General features: G+C 41.4%; 2 protein-coding genes across 4 annotated transcripts; one reads left to right on the top strand and one right to left on the bottom strand.

Annotated features, from left to right (window-relative positions):
* Window positions 1–90: 90 nt before the first annotated feature.
* On the bottom strand, window positions 91–3,513 carry hspbap1 (hspb associated protein 1). Of its 3 annotated transcripts, none has more exons than XM_077727664.1 (9): window positions 3,250–3,513; window positions 3,129–3,169; window positions 2,856–3,057; window positions 2,598–2,782; window positions 1,652–1,788; window positions 1,392–1,563; window positions 802–885; window positions 611–721; window positions 91–518 (listed from the first exon to the last, which is right to left on the bottom strand). In XM_077727664.1, exons 2-9 carry the CDS (start codon window positions 3,129–3,131, stop codon window positions 183–185), a joined length of 1,230 nt encoding a protein of 409 aa, XP_077583790.1. In that variant the 5' UTR covers window positions 3,132–3,169; window positions 3,250–3,513; the 3' UTR covers window positions 91–182. The 3 variants fall into 3 exon arrangements, with proteins under 3 accessions (XP_077583790.1, XP_077583791.1, XP_077583789.1); XM_077727665.1 differs by having other exon boundaries at window positions 3,129–3,218; window positions 3,324–3,513; XM_077727663.1 differs by having other exon boundaries at window positions 92–518; window positions 3,129–3,513.
* Window positions 3,514–3,608: 95 nt separating this feature from the next.
* Window positions 3,609–15,911, top strand: slc49a4 (solute carrier family 49 member 4). Its single transcript, XM_077728807.1, has 9 exons — window positions 3,609–4,125; window positions 6,743–6,836; window positions 8,117–8,403; window positions 9,291–9,420; window positions 11,474–11,582; window positions 13,704–13,771; window positions 14,003–14,130; window positions 14,209–14,391; window positions 15,015–15,911. The coding sequence occupies exons 1-9, from the start codon at window positions 3,822–3,824 to the stop codon at window positions 15,128–15,130; spliced, it is 1,419 nt and encodes a 472-aa protein (XP_077584933.1). The 5' UTR covers window positions 3,609–3,821; the 3' UTR covers window positions 15,131–15,911.
* Window positions 15,912–18,168: the final 2,257 nt, after the last annotated feature.

The following is an 18,168-nucleotide window of genomic DNA, read 5'->3' as shown; positions in this document are numbered from 1 at the left end:
TTAAAGAAAAGTTTGCCACATTTGAACATTTACCACAACTATTTTCTAACAGCTTCAATTTTACAGAAAAATATAACAATCGTGAGGAAATTCAGAATTTTTAAAAATTTGTCTTTTTTATTTTACATTTTCTAGGCATCAAAAAAGTTTACTTCCACATCAGAAGTCTTCAAAGGTGGCTATTATTTGGGTGATGGAGTGACCTGCTTCTCCAACAAGAGCTGGGTCACCATGGCGACCACATCAGGGTGCAGGAGACACTCTAAGAGGTCGTCTGTGCCGAGAGATGACTCATCCTGTACTTGGTGAGGGACACCGCCGTCTTGGGGCGGTTGGGGGACGCGTGGCACAGGAAGTAGACACGGCCCAAACGGTATGTCACTTCGGACCGGGTCGAGTTTTTTTGGGCGAGCTCTGTCTTTGGAGTCCCACTTTGGTTTTGTCTTCTGTTGCTGGGCGCAGGCATGCAGCGACAAGTTGATGTAGCGCATGTTGTCCTTATGGGATGTTACACCCTCCTGTAGACACATGATGATGTCATTGATCACCAGTCAGCATCAAAATGGAGACTAATTTCAAGATCAAAACGTTATCTTAGCACGCTTCTTACCTCTGTGGGGTTGAGCCACCGCTCCACGCGGTCGTCGCCCTGTGCAGTCTTCAAGGCAAACATCAAGGTTCTGGTGACGGCCTCGCCCAGGCGTGCCTCATGGTCTTCATCCTTTGTGGGAATCCACCATTGAGAAAGGGATTAGCCGTCCATAGAGTACATTGACTTAAGCCGTCAATGGGCTGGCTCACCAATTCGAGCCAGGTGTTGACGCTGACGGTAAGGGCATCCACAGACTCCACATAATGCCACCAGTGTCTTGGCACATACAAAACCTGACCACAGAAGAAGAGACGTTCTATTCAACTGACTAAACTTCCTCTTTGAAACATTAGGTGCCAGTACTGGCCCTTTAGCCACTGCCGATGGCTTGAATTTACGGTGGGAGACTTTGTCACTGAAGCCAAGGTCGCTATGTTGCACTGCTTGATTGACAGGACCCGAACTTGACCCACCCACTTTTCACCTTGACAAGACGGCAGCCTCAATGGAGGAAAACATGAGTACCATGATTGAAAAAGGTCAACTCTTGAGTGTTAGGATCAACACATAGACACACTTTGGCCTTTTGTAGATTTTCTGTGTGAGGTTTGTTGTTTGTTTTGTTTGTATATTTTGTTTGTTTAGGGAGTTGGTGTATTGTTAGTGTGTATAATTGTTCAATATGTTGCTATGTTCCATTTGGAGTTCTATGTATTCTATGTATCTATGTGTGTATATATTTGGATTTTGGGTGTGTGTATTTGTAACCTTTAACCATTACCCTAAATGAACAACATACCTGTCCCGGCAGCAGCGTGACGACGTGTGCACCAGCATGCCGGAAAGCTGGAAACTTGGCCAGGTCTGGACGTGACACGTTCACGCGGCTAAAGACACTGGACTCCTCGTATGGGATCCTGCTTGGGTACAGCTTGGACGTGTCTTCCGGCGGGAACAAGTGCCACCGTTTCCTGGGCAAACGCAAAAGCCAACGGTAAGGAAGCTGCATTTTAAGTTGGTGGGGCGGGGGGGTCGTCCAGGCCTTTGAGGCAAACGTACCGTCCTTCTACCTGCAGAACTAGGTTGCATCCATAAGAGTCCATATGGCACGGCGTGTTGGCGCCCTCTGTACCGATCCACAGAGTGCTGTCTTTACCGTTGCGGCCCTCGAACCCGAACGCCTCCCATTTCACCTCCTGTCACGTACACAGACAGACACAGACACACTATTAGCACGTACAAAAGCAGTTGACACTTAACAGCAGACTGGTCAATGTCAGCCGCAGGCACACCTCAACGGGATGTCATTTACTGGTTCGACGCCATAAAAATTAATCTCCCAAATAAAATGTTGCCACGAGTGTGGATGACCACACTTTGATGTCTTTATCTACAAGGATAAGCGACAGGTTTTAATTGAAAGTGTCAAAAAGAGAGATCGAGTAAGAAAAAGTGGGATTATTTTTCTTTCACGTCTCGAAGGCACCTGCAGCTTTTTTAATTATGACTTTAGAATAGAACGCCGGTATATAGGAATCATTGCTGAAATAATTAACTGTATCTATACCCTGGGTCACATGCTCATTGGTATTCATGAGCTGTTTTGACTCTTTTTTTAAGAGTTTTGAGTGCAAGGAGGATTCAATGTCTGTCTGAATACAAAATGGAATGTACTTTACCTCGACTTCTTATTTTAACCAAGAGCGCTTGATTAACTTAGGGTTAACAGGTCTCAGCACTCCCCCAAGAATAGCATCTATGTATATAATAAAGCATCTTAACTTGTTGGCTGCCTTTGATAGCAATAGATGTCCAATCCATTTTAACTGTTAAAACAAAATATTATTCACTTTAAATTGATTAGACATCTATTGCCTTCAATAGGTGTCTTTTTTTTTAATATATCAATTTACCACTTTCACTAGGTCATTGAGTGCATTTTTTTATATATGTCAACTGATTGACAACTCTTCTTGAAAGATGGCACCCAAAGAAATTTGTGTACCTCAAACATATCTGGTAAGTGTGCAAAAATCTTGGCGATGTACTTGTAATCGGCATAGGCCCAAAAATGAGAGCGTGGGTAGTCGCAGAAAGAACCCACGTCCTCTTCTGCCTCACTTTTCGCCCACCTGAGGAACTGTCGCATGGTAGCCTCCACATAGTGGCACTGAGTTTCAAACTGAGGCTCTGTGGAAACAACCAGACAAAACTGTCAAGGTCACTATTTCTTCCATCTTATTAATAATTACAATATTCTAACCATTAGTTTCTCCCTTTCGCCCCAGACGGAATCGAATGTTCCGGTCTCCGAGATGTTTACGCAAGTTCTCGGTGGTCCAGCTCAGGACAGGCCAGCCGTGCGTCATCTTCAGGAAGACAGCGGGCTCCTGCAGACGACCCACAATCCTTTGGGCCTCTTCCGCACTGAAGGCTGGGGAGTGGGTGGTAGAAGCTGCCATGGCCTTAATGCACAAGGTGGTCAGTGGGGTTTAAGTTAGGGTTTTAGGGGGCGGGGCTCAAACATGATAGTTACCATGTCTTGTTCTTGTCTTCTTTCTTTGTGTTGTCTGTCTCTTAATTCATGAAGCAGATATTGTTGTTGTTCTGTGTTATTTAAAATGTCCTATATCAATAGAATTGTTATTATTGAGTACCGAAGCTTGATCTTGCTATTTGTTCCTCATCTCAAATTACATTAGGGCAGATGTCCAAATAAAAATCATGTTACCAAGTTAGCAATGAAATCTCCAGGGGATCTATAGATTAGATTTAAATATTATGTGAAATTTGTAATGGTGGTAACCACGCGTCGATTTTTTTCTCAGAAATTTATCATCTAGCTTACTAGATACGCGTTTGGGAAAAATAGGGAACACACTGTTCTCAACACGTGCAGCCGAATTGTGGGCGGAAGTAAACAAAGCTCACATGACAGTGACGTTGACGTTTTCCATTGGTTTTTGACGTCTTCGCCCCGTGCGAATCCACCATTTTGGCTCCGATCAAGGACCATTGCTGCCTCTGACCATACCTCCAAAGTGAGCTAAAATGGCTACTAAAGAGTCCCAGTTTCCACTCCGGAAACCAGATTCCACGCGCATGCACAGTCGAGGTCCGTCATCGGGGCTGTTTTTGTTTGTGCGATCGACTGATCACCATCGTTTGTTACATTCTACGACATCGGCCGCTAACTCAAAAGGCGGAATTGATCTACAGCGATCTATTAATGGGTGCCATTTCGAGCACCGAGGCTGAAAGAGAGCCGCTTCTCGCGGGTCCCCGCCGCGCCGTGGTGACGAGCGCACCGCCGCCCGCCAGGAGTCGAGTGTACGGCCGAAGATGGCTGGTCCTCAGCCTCTTTTCCCTGTTGGCCCTCATGCAAGGTATGGTGTGGAACTTCTGGGGGCCCATCCAGAATTCAGCGGTCCACGCGTTCGGATTCACCAAATCTGACATCGCGGTGTTGGTCCTGTGGGGTCCGGTGGGCTTCGTTCCCTGGCTCCTGTTCATGTGGTTGATGGATAAAAAAGGTGAGCAAATTGGTCAAAATGGGATAATAACTTCATCGATCGGGTTCATTCTATCATGTATCGATTTGTTACAAGATAAGCAAGTATTGTTAGAGCACAAAATACATTAATCAACTATTATTTCCTTTGCACGAGGACGCAATCGCCCGTTCAAAATCAATTTCGGCACCCATATTTGGAAAAATGCAGCCCCAAAGCCTTGCAATCAATTCTAATTAAGCCTGACTTGCACATTCTCTTGGAAATATTAAAATAAATAATTGGCCAACTAAAATACACACTAATTCATCTGATATATCACGATATTCAATCACAGCATACTGTGTCATTTAGTTTCAAACTACAAACATTTACACTGTCAAATGTCAATAAAGAATCTTACCCAAAATACTGATCTATTTTTCCTTAAAACAATGCTACGCAGTAAATCGTGATACCAAACTTTTTTTTCATATTTTCATATTTTTGGAAATTATATTGATGAAGATCAACACACTGATTCTTATAATACTAAGTAAACTATAGCCTGGATGAAATCACTGATAGATTCATATTAGCAAAAACAAACAAAAAACTTCCAAGGTCCCATAATTGGTATTTTAATGCTAAATTCTTGGACTACTAAAGATAGTATCGATATATTGGTGCAATGAAGATTTCTTCCCTGTAATTTATGAACCACACACCTTTCATTAGATCTTTTTTCCAGTCTAAGGCCAATCCCATGTATTTAAAAAAACATTGACATTCCTTCTCTTTACAGCAATGATTATACTCTCAAACAATTAGACATTATGTCCATTCATCCACCACTACCTGACTACGTCTGGTTGTGAGCCAACGACAGGACAATGATCAAGTTTTTAGCACTTTAGCCTGACTATTATTGGCGTGACTGATTTTAAAAAAAAAAATGGCATAACCTGTCTTCCAACCAGTGAAAAAAGACAATACGACGACACCTGACAAACTGGCCGTACTCGTAAAGTCACTTCTCGACTTTACTGCGAGTGGACTTGGCCAATGTCAAATTGGGTTAATGGAGTTGTAAATCTTATTAAACTCTACAAAGTTTGCAATTGTTTTCAGTCTGACACACATACATTCTGACTGTGATATAATGTTGCTTATGATAAGAATGGCATAGAGGAAAAAGTTGTAGAAAAAAATAAATACAGGACTCCGTTTATGGTAGAACTTGCGATAAATAAAATACAATGTTACAATGTTAGTTGACCTTCAAATATGTGAGTGTTTTGTCAGAATGCTATTAACTGCCCCTTGCGCCACACAGGTCTCAGGGGGTCTTTTTTTGAGTCATTCTAGTTCAACTGGCCAACAAAACAAAATCAAATGGACACCTATGACTCCCCGCCGGGTGGCTTTGACCTTGTTACTGAGTTTTGTGCTTTATGGCCAGGCCTCTCTTTATAACGGACAAAAAAATACTAAATATGATTTATGATACAACGTCACCTTTGTCGCTAGTATAAATGAAATAGATGACATCCTGTGCATTTGCGTAAGATCTTTTCTAGGTCGACTTGTGATGAACGTTTGAGTCATTCATTTATTTTTGGAGACACTTAACCCCACAAGGTTTGTGGTGGTGCTGCTTTTTAAAAAAATATATATCTCAAATTAGTGAACGCAATGTGAAATGACTCATCGACGATCAAAATTATCACGTAATAATAACTAGGGAAGTATGTGCATTCATCACATGCACACTAGATTCTTGCATTGTGAGCACTTGGTCACTCGGGTCAGTAACGTATGCACAACATGTGACTTTCTCAACCTTCAAATTCCTCTTTCTGTATTTATTCTCATTAGGGTCCAGAACCGATCTTTTTGACGGCCATTTAAGGAAACTCTCTCAACTTCCCTTTATTAATATGACTAAAGAAAAAAATGTTCCTAAAAATTCTGGGAGGCACTGCTTTTCCCACTTTCACCCACTCTTGCTATTCCTTCCTTGTTTTCTGAGCCGCTGTTGAGTAAAATGCATGCAAATATATTGGCAATACTTATTCAATACCAATAATTTTGTGGAAAGGCAGCCGTTAAAAAAAAAAACTGTATTTACTTGCATATAAGTCGCTTTTGTTGGACAAAAAAATGACTGAATCGAGGGTACGGCTTATATGCGCATAAAAAGTCGACATGCACGAAACTGCAAGTTGACATCGCCATGACGCAAGACAACCCCGCCGATGCGGTCTTTTTTGTCAAAATAGAGAAAAGATAAACAGATAAAACGAATAACACAATTTATGTTGACTTCTATGAATAAAATTCAAGAACTGCTCACTTGGGGCGTGGCCATCTCACCTAGAAAGGGGCCCCGGCATCTTACCTAGGGCATTCCCATCTTACCTAATTAAATGTGCTCTGACTGGCCAGAGAGGGCTGAGATAGTCTCCAACATCTGCGTGATCCTTGTGAAGAGAAACTGAACAGAAAATAAAAAATGGATATCAGATCAGTACAGGCAAAACACATCTTAAAAACATTGGATCGGAAGTCCAAAAGTCCACATGGGGACATTCCTAGTTATCGGTGGTAGTAATTTTATTCTTGTATTGTGTTGACGTTCTTGTGTGTCTTCACGTAGGTCTTCGGCCGTCACTCCTACTGTCGGCTTTCCTAATGCTGTTGGGGGCCGCGTTAAGGAGCGTGCCCCTCGCCGACCCCGTAATCCGTCGCTGGTAAGAGAACTTCTCCTTTTCTTAAGCTCCTCCTTTTCGGTCCTACTCATTTAAATCATATGCCCCGCCTACCAGTCGGACGAGCTTGTCGCCTCAAGGTCAAAGCGGTCGTGGTTCTGCCCTTTGACGTCCCAATGCATGATGGGATTGACCTCGGTGTGCGAGGACAAAATAGCTCGTGTCCACGGATGGCCAGATAATTTGCCAAAATGCTGCCGTGGTTCATTTACGCGCTAATTGAAAGAGGTCACTGGTGTTAATGGATGAATCGGATCGGGCTGCTCATGTGCCGACACAGAATTGATATGTAGCGGGGCTCCAAAATGGGTAAAAAAGGCACTATCATTAGCGAAAGTGGAATATTGGAATTATTTGTGTATTTGTCAGTATCATTTTTTTAAAAGTAGTGTTATGATTTAGTTACCTGAAAAACTGTTATGTTATCAGATGCCTCTTTAGCCTGTTGTTCTCCATTTTATTATTATTATTTTAATGTATTTTTGTTCTTGGTTAAAACAAAAATTTCCCTTACAAAAATGTTATTTTTAATCGAGCGTGGCTTATATTTATATTTACGTATTCCTCCCTATTGTGTATTCCATATATTTTTTTCTCTGTAGTTGTCTGTGGCTTTAGTTTTGTATTTTTTATTAAATAATACTTTCCTTAAGTAGATATGTTAGTACTACTCCAAAAATCCATAGAATATTTGTCTCCAAAAGTACAATATTTTCAGGTGGTGACGACTTAAGAATGGAATTTGTACATTAGATGCCTTTGTAACTCAAAGCATCAAAACCCTCTAGTTGCTTTAAAGATTACATGAAGCAAAGAAAATGTTATATTGGTTGAAACTCGGTCATGTTCATGTACAATATTCCCCAATAGGTGTCACTCTAACAGAATCAAAAGACACAGTGACTATTTGTCCCTGCCACAGTGAGAGGTTTTAACCCATTTGACCTTGCATAGTCTTTTGGCAATTGTTTTTGTCGCAAGGAAAAATTAAAAATAGGTAATACTTTTTCAAAATACAAAATAAGAGAATGTTTTCTGTAACATAACATTATTTTTGCATTTCTTTTTTCAAATTATAAAACCTCAAATTAAAAATAAGTGTATTTACGTCACGTCTTATTTAATAAGAAAAACGTGAATTCATTTGCTTGTCAATCAGATGTTTAAATAAATATTTTATTAATTTGCTCTAACAAATACACAAAAATAATGACAATAAAAGTATTCAATTCAAGATGTTTTTTTTGTATTTTTCTTGGCAGGTTAATCCACGGAGGTCAGCTCCTCAACGGTTTAGCCGGCCCCACCATCATGAGCGCCGGCCCCTTCCTGTCCACCACGTGGTTCGCCCCAGACCAGAGGGCCACCGCCACCGCCGTGGCCTCGCTGTTTTCCTACCTGGGCGGGGCCGCCGCCTTCGTAGCGGGACCCCTACTGGTGCCCGCCCCCAACGGCACGCAGGCGGCGGGACACCGCGTGTGGGCGACGGCGCCGGCGCCCGCACTGGACGCCGTCATCCGAGATAAGATCCAGATGGTCATGTACGCGGGTACGTTCCGCCCCAGATCGATGGTGTCAGGGGGACAAAAACAATCCCAAAATAAAAAAAGCAATCTGCAATCTTCCCAAGTAGCCAGCTGGGAAAAGAAGTCAATTTGTAGGTGTGTCATGCTTAAATGATTTAGAAAATGAGAAGCAGGTGGCGCTGTGAAAAGACAAAGCCTGATGTTTGTTGTTAATTTTGAAGCTCAAGACGCATTCAAAACAAACAACAACAAGAACAATACCTTGAAATGGCGATACTTAGTTTTCCAACCAATGGGTTGCTGGCAACATTTTTCACAAGAAAAGTGTTTGTTTTGTCTTTGTCTTCTCATTGTCACGCAAGTCGTTCAATCCACATTGAATGGATTGGGTACTTAGCGCTGTCCGTGGTCCTGAAAGCAGAGCATTCGCATCCAGTCTTACTAATTTTTGAAACTTTTTTAAATCACCCTCTGTTCATTTTAATGAATTACATCTTTAGTTTATTTTAAGTCACTTTTCCGTCACTTCCTCTTCAGTAACCCAAAATCATCAGGAACTTATCTGTATATACCAAGATGAACATGAAATGACACAGAAATGCCCCGAACTCAATAGGAAGAAAAATGACAGTAAATTATAAAAACTAAATGAAAAGGCTATTAATTGCCATGATTCAACAATAAAAATGAAAGATTATTTTGGTACAACATCCTTTTAAACAAATGAGTCTCCAAATTTCCTGCCATTGAAAACAATGGGCATCAAACTGAGAGGCTTGACTGCTAATGCTTATTGTTTAGATGAATATTGCAATAGATTGGAGGCCTAGCGCCATCATAACAAAACATTTCTGTAGCTCCCGGCCAGCTTTTTTTATTAAGTTTAACAGTGACACTTCTCTTTTTCCAGAGCTGTCGGTTATTGCTGCGCTGTTTGTGGCCGTCTTCTTCTATTTCCCCTCGCGGCCGCCGTTACCGCCCAGCGTGGCTGCCGCCAGCCAGAGGCTGAGCTACAGAAGCAGCATCTGCAAATTGCTCAGGTAAACACTTGATAATTTCAGTTTAACTTCAAAACTTTTGTTGTTGTCACTTTTGTACGTCCTACATTTTTTGGTTTGTTCCCTAGAATGTGTAACATGGTAGTTCGAGCCTCTTCTTTAGTAGAAATTGAATTTCTTGGCTTTGATTGGCTGGTTAACATTCAAGATCTACCCTGCCTTCTTCAGTTGTCAGCTTGGATAGGCTCCAGCACCCCCCTGTTACTCATGAGTAGTCTGGATAATGAATGAACGAAGAGTAGTACGTAACGTCGCCTTGCGCTTGTTGAATTTAGTTGAACGAATTTTAAAGCTTTGCTTTAAATGAAAGAAACCGTTATCTCCCCCTCTAGATTAATTATGGTGTTATGGTAGCTGTCAATGTGGGTCATATGTCAGTCCATTTTTTATTTTATTTTTTATTTTGTCACGGATGAAACGTATCGTCTCGGATAAAGTTTCAAGGGCTGTATTTCCGCCGAGGCCATTTCACGAGAAAGAGCACTGCCCCAGCTTCCGGCTATGCATCAAAGCAGCCTGTGATGAAATACCTTCACCGTAGGGGCCGTGGGCTCGGGGGGTCTTTGGACCAACTTCCAAGTGATCATCTTTTGCAGAAAGATAGGCCAAGTTATCCAGGCCATCCGGCTTGGCCTCTGGCGATAAACGGCCTTGCAGGCAGCTTTTTATCTCTGTGAGGGAGCGCTAAGCCTTTCAGTCTAAATTCCGGTGTGAAAATACTTCTGCGTAAAGTCACAGCGGATTGGACGTCAATATAATGGTAGTTAAAGGTTTTGGGGAAAATAATCCATTCTGCGATATATCGCGATACTGCATTGCACGTTGGTATACTTGGAATGCTAAAGTTGATGTTTTGGCCTGCCATTTAAAAAAAAATAACTACCATACATCCTTTTCAGATATTTTTATTCATATTTAGAATCCTGCATTTAAGCAAGTTTGGTCAAAAGCTAAAGTGTTCTAAAAACTGAAAATGATAAAATGAAGGCCATACATTGTTCCAACATAAGAATTAGATTACTTTAGTACTGAGTGAGGTTTAAAAAATAAGCTGATTTAAATGTACGTTTATGTCCGTTTTCATTCTTTTTTTTTCAAACGCATATACAAAAATGACTTTAAAAGATCGCCTTACAGTGTAGAATTGGGATTAATTGCAATCGTAGCGTAATACGGATCGTATCGCTAGATATGAGGCAATACACACCCTTAGTAGTCGATGAGTTAAAGAAAAGAAAAAAATAGAATTGGTCTGTACACAAACCGTAAGAAACAGCGTTTCCTTCTGGTGGAGTCGTACGCGTCATCAGCTAAGTGGCGTTCGTCCTTGACGGACCCGACGAGATCAATACATCACCGTGACAAGGTTCAAAGCTAAAGTGATTACAGCGGGGGGCGGGGACGTAGACGCCGGTGGTCTCATCAATCCCGTAGCTGTGGGCTGTTTGCGTCTTTGATTAAAATCAAACCATAACTTTACGCCCTCCCCTCCCCAGCCGGATAGTTAAGACGCTACAGATGTGTTCGACAGGCAAAGGGGTTATTAACGTTGAGTTGCACAGCCGCTGACACGCTAACATACCACTGTGAAAGGGGCTGTCAAATTTAGTTTTCTCACTTCTTTATTCATTTATTTGCAGGGCTTGTTTGAAAATTCAGCGCCGGGAACCAATTTGACTTTGAAATCTAAAATGTAGTTGTTGTCTATCATGTGTACACCCACAGAAAAGTCTGAAGAAGAAGGGAAGGCCAACATTTGGATTTGAACTCGGTGTAGTTTTGGCTATTTTTAGAGATTCGTTAGGTTTGGTGGGATACATTTTGAAAAAATCAGTCCCTAAAATGTGGTCAACATTTCTATCAAAAGTATACCCACCCAAAAAGTTTTTTTTTGTGTATTTGAAGTCAGCGAGTGCCCTCATTTGTCTTTTTGTTTTGGAATACAAGCGAGCATGTGATGTTGATGAAGAATGGCCAGCTCGGCACTTTGCCAAGCATTTTTTCGAAATGATGCTGATTTTTCAATGTCCCGCAGTAACCTCCGCTTCCTGATGCTCGCACTGGCCTACGCGGTGCCCATTGGAGCCATCTCCGGCTGGGCGGGCGTCCTTGACATGATCCTAACGCCTGCTAAAGTTAGCCAGGTAAGCAAACGCACAGTATTCTCCACCTTTGATTGCCCTTCAGAATTTGTGGCTTTGTTTTATTTATTTTCTTTGTCATTTTTTTTGCACATCCTTTTATTTTTCTATCGTGTTTTGATCCCTTTCTTTTTATACACTTTCAACGAAATTTTGTTTATTTTTATATTTCTTATTACATGTAAAATAAATATTCAGATTTTTTTTCAAGAGAAAAAATCTCATTTTACACTTTAACTGTTAAGTCCAACTTTATAAATATTTTTATTATATTAGTTTCCCTCTAATGCAACTTTTAATTTTATTTGTACAACTGGATAATATAACCAGGCACCAAAATTCCATCTTAATTGTATTTTTTTCATCTCCAAAAACACACTACTTGATATATTATTCCCTCTGTCTCGAATCTATTTTTAATGCGCATTTCAAATTTCAGGCTTTTCTCCCAAAACGCACGCGTTCAGACTTTCCCAGTCGTCTAACACCTCGCGACATCCTCCCACATTTGTGTTTTAATGAAAAAAAAATAACTCACCATCACTCCTCGCCTCAGGCTTTTTGTCACAATGTTCGGTCGCCCCTTCTCCATCTCGCCGTCCCCTCGGAGAACAATTTCCGAGACGAGCGTGCGTACCCGCTTCCTTCCAATTTGCCGCCAACGGCGAGGACAGACGTCCGATCCGTTTGGCCGACCTCTCCTCCTTCCGACGGCAAAAAATAACGAGTGAAAACATTTTCCGGAAGGGCGACGTCGCGGTTAAAGCTGTTCGGGTACGAACTGTTGGACGGGGACGCGTTTTTTCCGCCGCGCGTCGAGGTAATTACATGGCCGAGGCGCTCGAGGCTAGCATATTCAAAATGAACTCCGCCTCGATGGGGAGTAGACTGAGAGCCTCGGTCTGGGAAGCCACGATGAAATTGATGCTCGAGGAAACATTTTCAAGTAGACAATGTCACAGGGTGCTGGAAACCAGGCACGGACGGGCACTCCACTCCCTGTCGGTGCTCTTCGAAGGGTAAACAAATAAATAAAAAAGACGGTCAGGCTCTCCTGGTGCCGTAAAACGCAACAAATTTGCTGAAGTGTTGGTTGTGTTAGTCGGAAGTGCCCGAAGCCACTTTTAGGGAGCAAAATACTGGAGTGGAAGTACTAAAAAAACAAGTGATTAAGAAGACAAATAGTCTTACTTTTGAGGTAAAATGGCTATTTTCAGTGGTTCTCCAAAGAGAGTTGCAAAAAGCTCATTAAATCTTTGAAAAGATAAACTGACAAAAAACTTGAAATTGTTTTCACTCTGCAAAAATCATTTAGTGCGAATTTCCTCCTCAAAACAAAAACAAAACACTGCTATTATTTGAATTGGGCATTGTGCAATTGTTTTGACGATTCAGGAACTTTATAGTTGAAAAGTCAGCACCTGTCTGCCATAGTCTGGCAATAACTTTTTATTATGTCTTTTTTTTGCTATTTGCTTGAATTTGGCAGATCTCATCAAAAATGTGTAGATCCCCACAAAAAAGTCTGCTAAACCATGTCCAAAAGACTCAAGAAGCTTGCTATTACTATTTTTATGTTTAAAGTCCTCATTTCATCGTCTTTTTTTGGTAAATTTCACAAAGTATAAACCCTCTATACCCATTTTACAAAAAGAAAAATGTCCTAAAATTTTGTGGACACATTTATCTTGAGTAGCCAACTAAAAATACAGATATCACCATCTTTTTTGCTTTTAACATGATATTTTTGAGTCCTAAAATCATTTTTCTTAAGGATAGTTTTCACTTAACTATGTGAAATTCATTCCATTTTCATTACGGCATTTGAATGATCCTGTTTTAGTTCCATTTGACGGCAATCCTACTCATTCGATCCGAGAAAGCCTGGCATCCAACGATCCCACGTGTATGTCTCCAACAGAATATTGGTTTGCGTGCCATGCTGCCCGCGGCCAATGTAATTACAGTTTGGCGTCTTCACTTTCAGTCTCTCAGGATGCATTTCCTCAAATCCATATATTGTATCAGACCGCGAAAAGACATAGATAATTGCCCATTGTTTGAAATATGTCCCCAATCATATACAAAGACTATGAAATAACATCATTTTTGCATTCCTCACAGGTGGACGCAGGCTGGATCGGCTTTTGGTCCACGGTGGGCGGTTGCGTCTTCGGGGTAGCCATGGCCAGGTAAGCCACGTGAACTTCCTCCTTTTTTATATTTAGTAACAAATGAAACATTTTCGTGCGCAATGTGTCTTTTAAACGACGAGAGCGTTAAACTGGGTCGGCTTCCACCAGTTGGCCGTAAGCCGCTTATGGATTGGAGGGATTTTGGGGTATTGATACGCGCTTGTGATCCTCTCAGCCATGTGATACGCATTTGAAAGCAGGCCAGAGTTTTAAGTTGAAACTTTGCAGGTTCGCCGACTCCATCCGAGGGATGCTGAAGTTAATCCTGGTGCTCATGCTCGCCGGCGCCTCTTTGGCCTCCACCTGGTTTACGCTCACCTGCCTCAGCAGGCTTACGCACCTGCCCTCCAACGCAGGTACAATTCAGGGCCGCTAGTTAGGGCAGATTGGCGAGTTGATGTGGTCATTGAGCGTTTTTGTTGTTGTTGCCGCAGCCATCTTGTACACCTCCTGCATCTTGGTGGGCATCTTCATCAACAGCAGCGTGCCCATCTTCTTTGAGCTCTTCATCGAGACGGTGTACCCGGTCCCTGAAGGCATCACGTGTGGCGTGGTCACTTTTCTAGGGAACCTCTTCACAGGGCTGCTGCTCTTTTTCCTCTCCTTCTACTGTACCGGTAAATAACATTTTCGAAAAATGCGATTTGGTTAATTTCGCGTTCTCATCTAAGCTATTTTAAGTAGTATTGCAGTAGTATTTTATTAGTAGTATAGTGGTAGTAGGAAATCGATTGTGTTCTACATCAACACAATGGAAAGAGTCTTGGTGTTGCGCCTTATAGAAGATACGTTACATTTTGACGTGAACATACATTAACGAATCAACGTCAAAATGGGAATAGTAGTAGATCATGTTTAGGAAGAAAATAAAGAGTTTTGAATTATAGTTTTAATTTCAGTAATTTTTAATTAAGTATTACTCTTGGCTTAGAACCAATCAAATCAATCCTACAAAGCAGGAAGTCAAATACTACCTCCGCATGTGCACCCAAATTATTCAGCAACCCGAACTAATTGCAGCATTAATTGACTCATTTTCAACTGTGACCAAAAGAAATACAATATACAAAATACCCAAACATAACTTTACCAATTATATATTTAAAAAAAAAAGTATTCACTAGTAAAATTGTATCACTTGATTGAATTGACGGTGACAAGACTCGGTTTAATAGAATCTTATTGTTGTCAATAGTCAAATCGTTTCCAGTCAATGGCAGCCATGTGTTTGTGTCCGCAGAGTTGTCGTGGCTCAACTGGTGTCTGACAGCGTCGTGCCTTTTCAGTCTGCTGCTCATCCTCTTCTTCCGCGAGTCCTACGACCGCCTCTACTTGGACGTTTTTGTCTCAGTCTGACCAAGGGGCGGCGAAAAGGTTTCTTTTTGACAAACCCTTTTCTCTCCAATCGAAGCGTCACTTTCTGGCCGGCTGTTTTGTTCGGACACTCCTCCCACGACTAAAGGCAAGCCAGCGGCCATATGGGACGCTTTTTAGTTACATTTTTAACTTAATTATTATTTAGGAGGGAGTGGGTTTATCATGTTTTAACTTAAGTGCCAGGAACTGATTTAATGGACTTTCCAAAAGCTAACACGTCACTTTTTTGGGGGTAGGGGGGGATTTTAAGATAATATGTTTGTGTTGGCGGGACATTTTTATTGTGTGACCTCAGCAAAAAAAAGGGAAAAGAAAAACCTCCCGAATGTTTATTTTGAGTGTTTTGAATTGAGTTTTTAATATTTTTTTCAAATATCCGGTTCCCCCGGCGATGGGTCGACAGACTCAACGGGGGTCTTAAAGCCAATTTGCCTCACGTTTGTTGTGGTTTTAAGCAGACAATGCCATTTTTTTTCTGGTGTGTTGCGGCCAAAACAAGGCGACTCAGTTGGACCTTTTTTTGTGTCGCATCAAAGAGCACAAGAAGAATAGAAGGGGAGTAAACAAAAGGATTTTTTAAAGGACTCAAGGAAATTTTGTTTGATTGCACAAGGCATAGGAATGCAATTGTTTTTTTTCTCTTTGAACGTAAATGTTTGTCTTTTTGTCGTTTTGGCGTGGAACTCCGTTATGTAAATATCCCAAATGCTCCTGAAGGGAGAACTCCAGCACCTTATTAAAAATGTTTTATGAATAATAATACTATGATGTTTGACTTGACAAGACCAGCGTAGGATGAGAAGCAAGATGGCAATACAGACGGAATGCAAGGTAAGTTAATAACTTTTAAGATTTTGTTCTGGTTAGCCTCATAGCAGAAAAATAAATTGCTTTAACTTTAGTCATGTGTTATTATGGATAGTTTTTATAAATGCTTTTACAATAACTGTAGTAACAATGCAACCATTGAATAACTTTTACCATTTTTTTTACAGGGAAAGATTCTGACCTTATACACACGGTGATTTTCTTCTGATGACAGTAAAATACTTCCAACTTTTTGGTGAGTTTTCCACATTATAGTAAAATTTAGCATCAGTGTTTTAGCTTTGTAACATTACGACTCATTTTCACGATTTTTACTATACGAGATTGTAATAACGGACGCCCATTTGGGCATCATTATGAGGTTTTCATGGTGCTACCAATTTTTGCTTATTTTCTATGCCCTCTCTTAACTCGGTTTATTTGCTCGACGTAACGACACGAAACGCCATCAAGTCGTTAAAGAGGTCAACGGGATGATTCTGCATCATTTACGCGTTGAGCCTTACTAATTGTTATAAAAAAACGCTTTGGTGAGTGTAACATTGCTGTAAATATGTGGAGTGTCAAGATAATCGTCCATTAGCGGGAGTGCATTTCCACAATCAAAATATAACTTTCATTCCCATCTCATTTTCTGAACAGTTTCATCCTCACTAGGGTTGCGAGGGGTGCTGGAGCCTATCTCAGCTGATTCCAGGCGGGGGACACCCTGAATCAGTGGCCAGCCAGTCGTAGGACAAGTAGACAAAGGACAACCATGCACACCCACATCCATACCTAGGGGCAGCTTAGAGTGACCAATCAGCCTACCATTGCATGTTTTTGGAATGTGGGAGGAAATTGGAGTACCCGGGGGAAACCCACGCAGGCCTGGGGAGAACATGCAAACTCCACACAGGTGGACTGACCCTGATTTTGAACCCACAGCCTTAGAGCTGTGAGGCCCATGCGCTAACCATCCTCATCCCAATGAGATTTGAAAGAAGAGGACAAAGCGTTCCTGTTTGTGTTTACGCTCGTGTTTTGTTGTCATGAACAAGTTTGTATTTTTATTGTCCTGCTGGTAGAAAAATAGAAAGTAGCAAAAAGATTCACAGTGTGGAGGCGAAGGTGACCGCTCCACCGGCGACCACTCGCTCGCTCGTCTACAACACGCCCACTTGCATAGAAAACACTCACGCGCACCCAAAAAAATAAAGACTCCAAATGTTTTGTTACCAAAGAAGACAAGTTAGTGATGCTACACGAAAAACAAGTGGCAAAGTAGGGTTTGAATCTGGGGAAAGTTTAGCTTGAAAAACCCTACTCTGAGGCTTGACTTTAAACCCTACCAAGTGTGAAGCCCTACTTTTAGTCAGTCCATTTTTTTTAATAACATTACAAAACAAATTTCATCTACAAGCTTAGAGGGTGTTTCAAAATCTGAGCCCATTTCATAAGCCTATCATTTTGTCAATTTACCTTGAAATGACCTCTAATTTTCATCTTCAAAGAGAATAGACAGTGTGGCGTTTCTTCACAAATTTTGCAAAGAAGGCATCAACTACAACACAAATTAGGACTTGTGCTCTAAGCAAGTAAAAGTTTCCTTCTGCTAAGATTATAAGTATTACTCCAAATATCAGAGTTCATCTCCTAGTTGAGCTAATGGCAAACTACCCTGAAATTTTGTCTGATCACAGAAGCTAAGCAGGGGTGTGCTGGGGTAGTGTTTGGATGGGAAATTGCCTGCAAATGCTATGTCTTATTTTAGTTAGCGCAGGGGTCTCAAACACTAAAGTGAGACTGAGACATTTGTAGGCCATGCCACTTGGGTGGGTGACAGCCCAAATCTTTGCCTATAGACACAGCCACAAAGCACTCAATCAGCTTTACTAAGATTGGCTTATGTAAATTGGTCAGCCAAAGTCGATGTCAAATGTGCACTACACTGGACAATGCTTGGCTTTGCTCAAACTACAGGTGCAACACAAAACATTCAAAATCCTGTCCTGGTTGGCCTTCTGGCATACTACCCTGAAAAAAACTGGAGGTTATGCCGGGTTGTGCATGGTTACTACTTGGATGGTAGGCTACTTTGGAATACCGGGTGCTGGAAACTCTTATGTTTGCTCACTTAACCTTGTGAGAAGCACTTTGATCCACAATATACACAAAACCCCCACTCACCTTTACACCTAAGTATTTGT

Source organism: Stigmatopora nigra, chromosome 11, assembly GCF_051989575.1.
Source record: "Stigmatopora nigra isolate UIUO_SnigA chromosome 11, RoL_Snig_1.1, whole genome shotgun sequence".
In the NCBI taxonomy this organism is placed as follows: Eukaryota; Metazoa; Chordata; class Actinopteri; order Syngnathiformes; family Syngnathidae; genus Stigmatopora; species Stigmatopora nigra.
This window is presented reverse-complemented; position numbering and strand designations above follow the sequence as displayed.